This window comes from Eulemur rufifrons, chromosome 5 (assembly GCF_041146395.1).
Source record: "Eulemur rufifrons isolate Redbay chromosome 5, OSU_ERuf_1, whole genome shotgun sequence".
In the NCBI taxonomy this organism is placed as follows: Eukaryota; Metazoa; Chordata; class Mammalia; order Primates; family Lemuridae; genus Eulemur; species Eulemur rufifrons.
The window spans coordinates 19,199,804-19,212,523 of NC_090987.1; the positions used below are offsets into that span (position 1 = coordinate 19,199,804).

Below are 12,720 nucleotides of genomic sequence, written 5' to 3' on the forward strand. Positions count from 1 at the left end.
GCTGCATGGGCCGTAGGCTCAGAGTAGGTGAAGAGTCTGGTTTAAGTAGGATCTGGGTCTTGTCAAACCATGTAAGAGATCTGAATCCTCGTGTTGCCATTTTACTAGCTACTGTCTTTGTGCCTCAGATTCTACATCTGTAAAACACAAAAATATTAGTTCCCACACCTCATAGGGATGTTGTGAAGTCTAAATGAGTAAATATGTAGCAGGTACTTAGCATAGCGCCTGACTTGAAGTAAGCACTCAGTAGGTATTAGCTATCGTATCATTTACCCCCTTGATCACAGAATCAAGTCTTTCCTGAGTTGTATTTTAATGTTAGGGTCTTGATGTTTGTGTATGGGGGGGGGATTGGGTGGGGGAGGAGAAGAGGTGAGAAATAATTCCTTTACTGTTGTGATTAAATGAGAGAAATGGAGTAGGAAGCATTACAAAAGGAAATGAAAAGGTGAGCACAACTAGTACTCCACGTGTGACTTTAAGTCTAACAATACATTCCCAAGGGATCAAGTATTCTGGAGTGTGTGTGTGTGTGTGCATGTGTTTTAAGGTTTATGATAATAACAAGTTTTCAAAGTGTCCTATACACAGCAGCCTTTAAAAACAAGGTCATAAAGCATTTTTTATGCATAGGAAAACTTTATTAGGAAAATATAAGAACACACATTTCATTACAATTAACGTATCACAAAAGAGAAAAAATAATTCACATAATTATGAAGTTTTTAGACCGATTCTGGGAACCATCTGTAAGAAGTCAATCTGGTATCATAAAGTATAATATGCTTTACACAGGCATTCCCCTTAACCTAGTTTTCCTATAAGCAATTACCACAAGACTATTCATTCCATCATTTCAGCTAAAAAACAACGATGAGCAAGGATCAGCAACGACTTGCAATGTATAGCTTCCTTGAAGTCAATCATTAATGCTTGGGATGTGATCAAGGGAACACAAAAAGCATCAACTGCAAAAATACAGTTTTAATTTTAGTTAATTTTAAAGGTCATTAGGCAAAATATAAAACATTGGGCAGAAATTTTGTCAAATATTTAGCTAAAATAGGTCTCATTTCTTATTCCACACATACATTTTATATTACTATTCTCTAGCTGTTCTCACCTTTTAATGGAAGAAGTTACATATGCATATGATATTTAAAATATACCTCATAATTCAAATGCACATTGACATGGGTGGATTCACAAAGTGAATATTATATAAGTGCTATTGAAACTGTTTTGCACGGAAGTGATAGCAGTTGTGGTTCTGTGAAGATTACTAAATCAAAAGATGTTAGTGAACTGGCTACTGAGAATCTTTGGTGTAATTTATCAAATTCAAAACAAAATCTGTAATGTTGACATCCAATACTTAAAATGAAGACTAAGGAATAAAAGAGATTTATATTACATTTGAATTATAAATGGGAACAAAATAAAAATAAAATGAACTGGTAAAATGTACTAAAAAGGACCTAAGACTAGTAAGAATAGGTGAAGAATTTTCATCTGAAATAACAATTCTTTAAAGTGTTTAAGATTCAGATATATTTGCCTACACAGAAGCCTTCCTTTCTTCTGAGAAGGGGTTTGAGCTAAGAGTCCAGGCTCTGCCATTTGCCAGGAGACCTGGTAAGTGGTTTAGCCTCTCTGTGCTTCTGTCCTTGTCTATAAAACAGGCACAGAAACGGAGGGTGATGAGAATTAAATATGTAAGATGCTTAGAACATCTGGAACAGAGTAGGTACTAGTAATAAAATTTAGTTTATCATTATTTACCAACTGTATATGCCAAATGTGTTGGTGATAATTCACTGACTGTATAGGAATCAGTGATTTGCTAGAATATACACTTAAAATTAGGAAAGGGAAAATAATTTTTCTAGAACATGAAAGAAAATCCTGAAAACTCAATACCCACAAATTTCTCTGTCTTAAAACTTAAAGTGTGCTGAATGTAGGAATAACTTCCCAAATAGCAAAGTGGCAAGCAAATTTTTATTTGGAAAAAACAAGATTAAATAGCCACAGGAAGAGAGTTTGTTGGCAAAATGCTGTTTACAGACTTAACGTGTCTATTTTATGCAACTTAACTATGAACACATTTCCATATTTACTTTTCTCTTTGAGAGGCACAATTTTCCTTATCCAAGAAAGGAAAATAATGTTTTAAAATCTAATCACTAGTTTATCTAAGAAACTCCTGGCACAGATTAAGGGAATTATGCAATAGAGCTGTGCCCTAATTAGGCCCAACTGAATTTACTGAAGTTTGAATCAAAGCATTCAGTTTTTTCTCTGCTTACATTAAAAAAAAAAAAAAAAAAAAAAATCTTATTCTGATCTCAGATGAGGAGAAAGCTTTCTGTGGTCAAATTGTCTAAAATATTTTAAATATGAAGTGTGTTACTTTAGCTCATCTATGGAGGTTTTCATTTCAACATTTAGATGCACAAAGTGCAAATCACAAATCAGTTGAGAATAAAGTAGATAGAAATATGTGCCTGCACCTGAACATATGTGGTCTTGTCTTAGGTGGAAATACATTATCATCAAATATTCTTTATAATGGTTTAAAAAATTTTTTTAATTAAACATTCTTTATAGTGGTTTTAGAAAAAAGATACTGATGCTATTTCAGTCTTTGGGACTTGCCTTTAAACGGAACCCCAGTTAAGAGCTTTGAGATTTACATTAATGTTCTCAAGTATTACATGTGCTCAACACAGCTTCCATTTCGGTGAATCCAACAGAACCCTAGAGCTATTTAAGAGTATGAAAAAGTTATCCTTGAGGGATACTGAATGGGCTTGAGAAAAAAGCCACAGGAGCATTTGGATGAGGTATTTTTTCCAAGACAAGGCGTTTTCCACTCTTCCACCATCCCTTTTGGGTTTTCTGTTATCTGAGAGCAGCAAATAATGCTCCACACTCCTTAATAATTATGTTTTGGTCTTAAATAATTAGCAACTCTTTTGCAAGTATGTAAAATCTTATTTCCTTAGAGGCTGATAATTTAGAGAAAGAAAAAAGACAAAGAATAAGGTAAGTCATGTCATATGAGAACTAGTAATAAATGTCTACTTGATAATCTTTTACAAATGAAAACTGGTTGCTAGGTTTTACTGTGTTACAAATCTATAATTTAGAATTAAACCGTTTTCTAGCTTTTATGTATTAGCAGAAAAATTTGTTTAAAAACATTTTTGTTCTTATAAACATTCTGTAAAAACTAAACGTAACACTAGATGAAAATTATTTTGTGTAAGAACATAATTTCAGTTGATCTTTTTCATATAAATTGAAGCGTATGGTATGTAAGCATTAAACCTACACTGCACAGCACACGCAGCACTCGGGAGCGATGCCGCTGTGTTCTCCGTGCCTGCAGCACAGGCACCACCTGGGAGCGTGTCAGAAATGCACAATCTCAGGCCCCACCGCAGACCCCCTGCATCAGCATCTGAACCGGTTAGCTCTCCAGATGATTCTGACGTCTGCTCTAAGACAGTGATTGTGAGGGCAGGGGAAGCGAGTCAGAATCACCTGGGAACCTGCTGAGAAGACACCTGCCAGGGCTCTGCCCCAGTGGTCCAGGGGAGGCCTGGAAAGGGGGGGAGCAGAGGCATTTGCATTTTAAAGAAGCTTCACAGTGATTCTGAGGCAACCTCCTGGTTAAGAATAAATCCTTTAAAAACATTTTAACCAAAATCTTGAACTAAAACTTTCCCCATTATTGTCAATAAGCCTTACCCTCCCTAGTTATCCAATTTGTTTCATACTACAGGTGGTGGTGGCAGATTAAAAAAACATGTATTCTCTTTTCCTACTAAATAATTACTGACACTCTACAGAGTTTCTTCTCTATTTAAAAGAATGAAAGATTCTCTATTGCTGTTTTTCAAAATAATTATCTTCTTGCTAGGTAACAGTTCTATAGAAGGCCCAAATGTTTTAGTTTCTTTTCCAATTTGATGCCATTCTGGCCTCTCTCCCCCACTCCTCAATGCTAACAGTTCCTACCTGTAGCCTGAGCTTAAATGAAACAATTTTAATTTACAACTAATAATTGATACTTGTTAAAATACTGGTTGGCAAATAACAATGAGAACAGCTAGCTTTAAAAAAAATCTAAAATTTGTCTTATTTAATAGGCTATATGACATTTAGCCTATTTTTTCTTTACAATATTTAATAATTTCCGTTAATAATTTCCATTAGGATTGTACCAGATATACATAATAAGCAAACATCTTAGTAAAATTCAGCATATGTTCCTGCCTACAATAAGCACTAAGCAAAAAACAGGATTGTAATTCTTCTTCTAATGTTAAACTGAAATCAAGATTTCACAGAAAATACTTTTAGGGGTGATTTTGTTTTGACAAAGGTAACATGAAAAACATAAGGCTTTCATCTTTAATTAAGAGAAACCAATTGTGACCTGATTCCTTATTTTATGAAAAAGATTTCTGACTTTACTCATCTGTTAAATGATTAACCAACTACATTTCCCATACTCCAAGCAGCAATGCCACTTCAACCATGCTTAAAATATTAAATTACATTCAAATTTATGAATAAATCTTTATAGGCAGAATAAAAAATGAACAAAAAATTGAAGACCCTTTTTTTCTACAGAGAAATATGTACCTATGAATATATCTTTGCTGTTTTTACTATCCTAGAATGAGCACTTAAAAGTTTTGCCCTCAAAGCAACCATGGTAGGCAGATACGTACCAGTATTTCTCAAAATGCTTCTGGATTTTCCTTTCAGCTCCCCAGTATGTAAGCTACACAAGAAAACTGTTCTCATTAACCAATTATTACCCATTTTACTGGGATTAAAAATGGCATTTCTTGGTCTGAACACCTACCTTATTCATCCCACTTAACTCTTAATTTTGGTAGTTTTAAAAAAATTAAATTCACCTTCAATGGAGAAAAAGAGTTGTCCCTACTAATGATATTCAGAGAGATGTATCATAGGAACATTACAAAATTATTTCAAGTAATAAAAAGCAACACTAGGCTGGGCACAGTGGCTCACACCTGTAATCCTAGCACTTTGGGAGGCCTGAGCAGGAGGACTGCTTGAGGTCAGGAATTCGAGACCAGCCTGGGCAAAGAGCGAGACCCCGTCTCTACAAAAAAAACCAGAAAAATTAGCTGGGGTGCGGTGGTGCACACCTGTACTCCCAGCTACTCCTACTTGGAAGGCTGACGCAGGAACACTGCTTGAGCCCAGGAGTTTGAGGTTGCAGTGAGCTATTAATATGATGAGGCCACTGCATTCTAGCCAAGGTGACAGAGTGAGACCCTGTCGCAAAAAAAAGAAAGAAAAAAGAAGAGCATCACTGTTGGAATAAGTGTATAACCTCTCCAGTTAAATACAACTCATTTAAATATGAAGCATGACTAATTTATTCTTAAAAAGTCACATGACATTAGTCATACATATGTTTAAGTATCCTACTCCCTCCTAGAATCATCTAAAAATAATGAAATTATGTGTTTTTCATCATAAGCAAACCTAAATTTCTAGTTGGGCAATAAGCATAACTGGTGCAATTAAATTTAAGATATTACTTTTATCAAATAAAAAAGTTACATTATGATTTTTATATACTGTTGAAAACAATGACTGTTTCATTTGTCTAAAGGCAGCAGTAGTTCCCACTACTCTCTCATAATGTTATTGTTAAGCCTTGATTTAGTTCCAGAAAATAATAGGGTAAAATTTTCATATTTTCCTAGATCTGTCTACTATAAGGGAATTTTAGAACATGAAGGTAAGATAAAACAGATATAAAAGAACATTTTTAGATGACAATTTTTCCTTGGAATTTGGTTAAAATTTGGCTTCCTCTCAGAATTCTGTACTCACATCCATAAAAGTAAATTTCTATTTTAGTAGCCTTAAAAGAACTAGGTGAGAAAAGATTATTACCTATAACAATAAAAAGCAAATACTTTGGCAAGTGTGAATAAGAGTACTATTAAGTAAAGACACTCACCAATACATTTTTAACATCTCTTAGATGTGGTATAGGTTATAAATTAGCATTAAAGCATCATGGTTATTTGATTGAAGGGTACTGGTGGGCATTAACAACACATCTGTCCCCAAAAGATGTGTAGCTTCATGGGGAAAAGTAAGTCAAGCAAAGTGGTAGGGGAGAATAAAACACAGAAAACACCACAAATCTCAGGACATTATCTCTTTTTGTCTGAAAAAAACGGGTTCCCTGAAGCATGGATAAAACTTCACAGTGGGAGTGCTTCTATTCCGTTATCGGGGGAGGGTTTGATGCAGATTCTGGCCATTCATACACATCTGGCAGCAGGGAATCATATTCACTTCGCCATAGTCTTTCTTTAACATATTTGGCCTTGTCTTCAGGTTCTGGGTATCGGAAAGCCATTTTATTAGCATACAGGTATTCTGTAACCTGAAAAATAAGATTACTGTATTTACCGAGAAAATATATAAATATAAAAATAAATAAGATTACTGAGTATTAACCTATTAGAGAGACAAGGTACCATTATAACACAGAGAAATGACTTTAGAAGAACGACATTTTCCCTTTTTCAAAATAAAAAGTAATATTACTTTGATTCATTTCAAAATATTTGGAAACTATGAAAAGTTTAAAAGATAAAATCAAACAAATTTAAATTCTATTATGTGTCAATCTAGTGCACATACTCAGGTAGTCTGCCCAGCCCAGGCCATTGCCCCCAGCCCTCCTAAAAGGGTGGGCTTAGGGGGCCATGGTGTGCAGGAGACTCTGCTTCCCAGCAGCCATAGCTGACTTGACCAGGGTGAAAACCTAACCCAAGGTGGGCCAGCTGACTTTGTTCTAGAATTTGGATTAAGAGATATAGAAATTATTGTAAATCAGGTGTTGGACACTAGAACTATAAATTCAAGTAAAGTTAGGGCTAGAATCTATACATGGTAAAACTCGCCACCACCATCGCTGAGTGTCAGGCATGTTCTAAGTGTCTTACACAGATCTCATTTAGTCCTGAAGAACCTTACAAATGCTATTATTCTCATTTTACATATGAGGATGCCAAAGTATGAGGACTTAAAGTATTTGTCCAAGGTAGTTAGGTCAGGGCTGTGTTTCAAACTCAAAGCATTCTGATTCCAGATACCAGACCCTAAACAGTTAAGCTAGATTCCTCCCCTGCTATGGTGGCTTGAGTGGATATCTAATCTTGGCAAGCAAGCCACATACCACAATTGGTAATGAGGATAAGCCCTTTAAACCTCAGTTTTGATGTAAAATGAGGAATGTGAAAAGCTTCCTTACAGGGTAGTACAGTGCCTGTCATACAATTACGTTCTCAAGTTATGGTTTTAACTTAAAAAGAAATGTAGCCACACATGGTAGAGAAAATTCAAATAGTCATGTCTCTCTCCTCCTCCTCTAATTCCCATTCCAAGTGGTGACCACTATTAACATTTTGTCTCAGAAGCTTTCTAAAAGAAAAATTTAAGAATAAAATGGTGGTTAAAAAATAATCCATGGTTCCAAGAGCTCAACCTCAGTGTAATTTGTGATCGAAAATGTGTTCAATTGTTTTCTATTCTATTATAAAAAACATATTTGACCAATATTTTAATATCATTAACTCGAAAACAAAGTAGGCAAGGAATAGTCCTCAGTGGCAAGCAAGAGCAATGAAGATCTGAGAAGATTTAAAAACCCAAGTGCCAAATAAACACCACACATGTCATTAGTAGTTTGTTGAGCAAACTTTTTCTCAGTTTTTGTTATTAAACGGGAAAAACAGAAATGATATGAAAAGATAGGCAGAGATTTCTGCTTCCAGGAAGATAAACACACTTTTCTCTATTCCTTCCACTAAATACAGCTAAAACCCCCAGGACATTGTATATAAAAACAAACATAAGACGAGTCTTAAAGGAGATGTGTACCATGCTGTAGACTCCCAAGTGTGCAGCAGGGAAGCCACCCTTGGAGAGCTGAGTGTGTGGCCTGCTAGCATGAGCTGGGGGGTTGGGGCAGGGGGAAGGTTGTGGAGCTGGTGAGCAGTATTAAAAGTAAATATATTAAATAAATAGCCAGGTATGGTGGCTCATGCCTGTAATCCCAGAACTTTGGGAGGCCAAGGTGGGAAGATCACTTGAGACCAGGAGTTCGAGGCTTCAGTGAGCTATGATTGTGGCATTTCACTCTGGCCTGGGCAATAGCATGAGACCTCATCTCAATCAATAAATCAATATATAAATATGTAAATAAATAAATGGACGAGAGAACAAGGCAGACCAGACATACAAACTCTTACCTGTGGCAGAGCATGGGAGGGAGAATGAGGCACTGGCCACCACACATGCAGGTCAGAAGTCAGCTAAAATTTTAAGGAACTGCCAAAGGTCAACGTGAGCTAGTGTTTTATTTAGTCTGCTATAGCCGCAAGCCTCAGACGCAGAGGGGGGAGTTTGCATTCACCGGCAATCTCTTTCCCGCAGGCCTCTAGTGGTACCCACAGAAAAAGATTAGGGGTGAGGCATGAGATCAGAGTAGGCAAGCAGGAGGGGACTGGCAGCTAGAAGAGAAGCTACACACAGCTCTGCCCACATGGCTGAGAGGAGGAGATCAGGGGCTGAGGGTTGGGGTGAGGACAGGCACAAAACCTGCCTATTGTGGCCCTTTTCTCCTTTGTTTCTAATAAAGGAAAGCCTTACAACCCCTGCAGAAGCAGCAAAGGGGGAGGAGACATGAACCTGGGGCTGTGCTCCTATACTATTAATAATGACCTCATGTACTGGCCTTTTATTTGGAAATATCAGGGATCTCTTAACTGACCAACATATTTCCCAAAATCTGCCCCACCTGTAACGTCATTCTATAAATTCTAAAGTTGAACTCAATCATCCTAGTTTTAATGTCTAAAATCTTCAATTGTCCTGCAGTAGTAAGGTAATCAGACTCCTTAGCCTGTCATTTGTATATTTCTACAAGCTGGCTTATAATATAACTTTCAAATTTCTCTTATGCCATTTTCCTACCTATACCTAAGACTCCAGCTCAACTGGACTGGTGTCTGTTCCTTAAACACATCATCCTTTCCTAATTTCCAATCTTTGGTTAGGTTATGAGCATCAAAACAATGCAACAATAACATAGTCAAAAGAGTAAAATCTTATGATCATCTGTATACACATTGAATAATATATGGTTGATAAATTCCACATCTAATCCTGATGTTTAAGAAAATCTTAGTAAACTAGGAATAGAAGCCTGCTTCTTTAAAAAAGGTAGAAAATGCTTATTTTAATCAAAAGCTAGCATCCCATTTAATATTAAAATACAAGGTTGTTAGCTGGGCCTGGTGGCACACACCTGTAGTTCCAGCTCCTTGGAAGACTAAAGCAGGAAGATTGCTTGAGCCCAGGAGTTCAAGACCAGCCTGGGCAACATAATGAGACCTTAGCTCTATATTTAAAGAAAAAAAAAAGGATGCTGCCCTTATCAACCTAATTACTTAAAACTGTTCTGCAGTTCCAGCTAATTTATAGTAAGATAGAGAAAAAAGAGCTATATATATTTTAAAAAGAAAACAATTATTTGCGGATGACTCAATTCCAAAAGAATTGAGAAACTCTGAAAAGAATTAAGACTGTTCATAAAGAAACTGGTTATCGAGTAAACTCATAAAATTAATACCTTTCCTAGATATTAGAAATGATCAGTGAGAAAAATATATGGGAAAAAACCTTTCATAGATTAATAAAATTTTAAAATATTTAGGAAAAGAAGTAAAAATGTCACATTCAGATGAAGAAAACAACAAAATTATACTGAAAGACTTTTTAAAAAGACCTTAAGTGGAGAGAAATATTGAGGAAGACTCAATATTGAAAGACTTAATTTCACCAACCTAATTTATAAATGTAACAATGTCATACAAAGTTGCAGGATTTTTTTTGAATTCTGAATTTAAAAAACTCATACAAAAAATTTCCCAAAGAATATACAGTTCAGAACAGGCAAGAAAATACTGAAAAAGCATAATGATTGGAAATATAAAGTACCACTTTTTTTTTTTTTTTTTTTTTTTTTGAGACAGAGTCTCCCTCTGCCCCAGGGTAGAGTGCAGTGGTATCATGATAGCTCACTGCAACCTCAAACTCCTGGGCTCAAGTGATTCTCCTGCCTCAGCCTCCTGGGTAGCTGGGACTACAGGTGCACACCACCACACCCAGCTAATATTTTCTATTTCTGGTAGAGAGGGGGTCTCACTCTTGCTCAGGCTGGTCTCAAACTCCTGAGTTCAAAGGATCCTCCCCCACCTTTGCCTCCCAGAGTACTAGGATTACAGGCATTGAGTCATTGTGGCTAGCCAGTACCGAATGTTAATATATATTATACACACTATGATAATTAAAACAGTGCCAAACAGTAAACAAAAATGGTGGGGAACAGACATGCCAGGAAAATATTCAATTCCCAATCAACTGGAAACAACAGATCATTAGTCAATAAATGTTGCTGGGGCAATTGGTTAAAAATGTTCCCTGTCTCACATCATACCTTAAATCTCAGAAGGATTAAAAAGTTTTATATTATTAGAAAATCCAAGTAGATATTTATGATTTTGGGGTGAGAGAAGGCAATAATAGTCATAAAAGCTGAGGAAAGAATCCACAACATAAAGAAAACAGATAATTCTGTAAAAAACTTTTTAAAAAAAAATGGCATGTCAAACAATTTCGTAAAGTTAAAACAAATGACAAATGGGAAAATATCTGCAACATATCAACAGGAGGATCACTATACTTAATATATAAAGAGCCCTTACAAATCAATCCTAGAAAGTGGAGGGACATAAATATCTCAATATAAAAATGAGCAAAGCTCATGAAACAGGAGTCCACAGAAGAAATACAATTGCTGAATAAACACAAAACAATTCTTCAATCTCACTAGTAAAATAAGTGCTTTAAAGAAAAATGAGATGAAATTTTCACCTATTAAATATGCAAGATTAAAAAATAATTCTATGTACTGGCAAAAGTGTGGGAAAAGATACACTCATATCTAATTGCTGCATGTAAATCAGTACTTTTTTTCTCAGGAGATACTTGGCAATACGTATCAGATGCCTTAAGCATCTTAAAACCTTGTTCTTATGGTTAGAATTTATCTTAAAGAAAAACCATCACAAATGCACATGGAGACTTATCTATGAGGATGTTTACTACAGCATTATTTCTGACAGTAAGAAACTAAAAATTTAAATGCCCCAAAACAGAGAAATGATGAAACTATGATATAGTAACAAAGAGAACACCACACAACATTAATGATCACATATGACAATAATTCTTGACTTACATAGAAAAGGCTTACAGTATATTAAATGGAAAAAGTGCAGTGAGAAGCCAATTATAAAAACAGGCACAAGTGACTACATGCATGTGTATCTACCTATATATTTATTAATATAAAAAAATAAGACTAGAAGGCAACAAACCCAAAATAATAATGTGTGTTATATTCTGGTAGTAAGAATATGGGTGACCTAAAATTTCTTCTTTGAATCCTTCTAAATGTTTCAAATGTATCTAGTGAACTTGTGTTCCTAGTATAAAAAAATGTCATTAAAACTTATGTGAAGAGGTATGGATTACTTACTTTAATAGCAATGTTAGTAGACACTTCCTGAATATTAGCAAGTGGTGGGTAAAGTCTCCCTTGAGCTAGCTCCTTCTCCGTCAATTGGCTTGTCAGTGCCTGAAGAGAAAAACAGCATTTTGCTTTTGTTTGTTTAAATAACAGAATAAGGACCTAGTAAAATGGAAAAAGCACTGGGAAACAGAATGATACAGGTAATATAATTCTCCTTTCTCAGAGGAATATACTTAAACCACAGCAGAAATTAAAACTGTTCACCAGTAAACAATAAAGAAATAACCAGATTTAAAGAGTTATTGATATATTCTACTTTATACATACAGGGCTTGGCATAATTACAACAGCTACTATTAAAATAGACATTAATATTTACATTAATGTGAGTTCTTCAGATCTCATATTGTGAACTAAAACTGGCCAGCTCTCCAAATAATACCAGTACTTGTCCATTAAAAATACACAAAGAGTTATATTTTATCTATGCTGTCATAATATGTTCATATATATATATAATGTAAGTACAATCTAAGTGTTTTAGTATGAAAGGATTCATAGTTTACATATATTGATTATGATCGTGATTGAAAAATTAATTTATGCAAAAGTAGATAGGTAAATCATAAAGTAATTATGGATAACTTCCTTTTCTTTAATAAGGTAGATTTAACACTCTCTCTCTCTCTCTTTTTTGTAAAGAGACAGCAACTCACTATGTGGCCCAGGCTGAACTCAAGAGATTCTCCTGCCTCAGCCTCCCAAGTAGCTGAGACTTCAGGTACACAACTACCACACCTGGCTTTCTCTCTGCTTTTAAGATCCATTCATCTTTAAAATTCATCCTTGGCCGGGCGCGGTGGCTCACGCCTGTAATCCTAGCACTCTGGGAGGCCGAGGCGGGTGGATCGCTCAAGGTCAGGAGTTCCCTGAGCGAGACCCCGTCTCTACTAAAAATAGAAAGACATTATATGGACAACTAAAAATCTATATAGAAAAAATTAGCCGGGCATGGTGGCGCATGCCTGTAGTCCCAGCTA

The 12,720-nt window shown here is 35.6% G+C and overlaps 1 protein-coding gene and 1 non-coding gene across 2 annotated transcripts in view; one reads left to right on the plus strand and one right to left on the minus strand.

Moving 5' to 3' along the window:
- Positions 1 to 655: 655 nt before the first annotated feature.
- The window catches only part of ME2 (malic enzyme 2), a 59,912-nt gene continuing 47,847 nt past the window's right edge, over positions 656 to 12,720 (minus strand). The window contains exons 15-16 of the mRNA XM_069468370.1: positions 11,687 to 11,785; positions 656 to 6,460 (exon numbers count right to left, since the gene is read on the minus strand). Of these exons, the coding sequence (XP_069324471.1) occupies positions 6,293 to 6,460; positions 11,687 to 11,785 (267 nt within the window). The 3' untranslated portion in view covers positions 656 to 6,292. The remainder of the gene's footprint in view (positions 6,461 to 11,686; positions 11,786 to 12,720) is intronic.
- On the plus strand, positions 7,945 to 8,021 carry LOC138383546 (small nucleolar RNA SNORD55/SNORD39). The gene has a single exon (XR_011233612.1). It is a non-coding gene; the product is annotated as a small nucleolar RNA SNORD55/SNORD39 (small nucleolar RNA).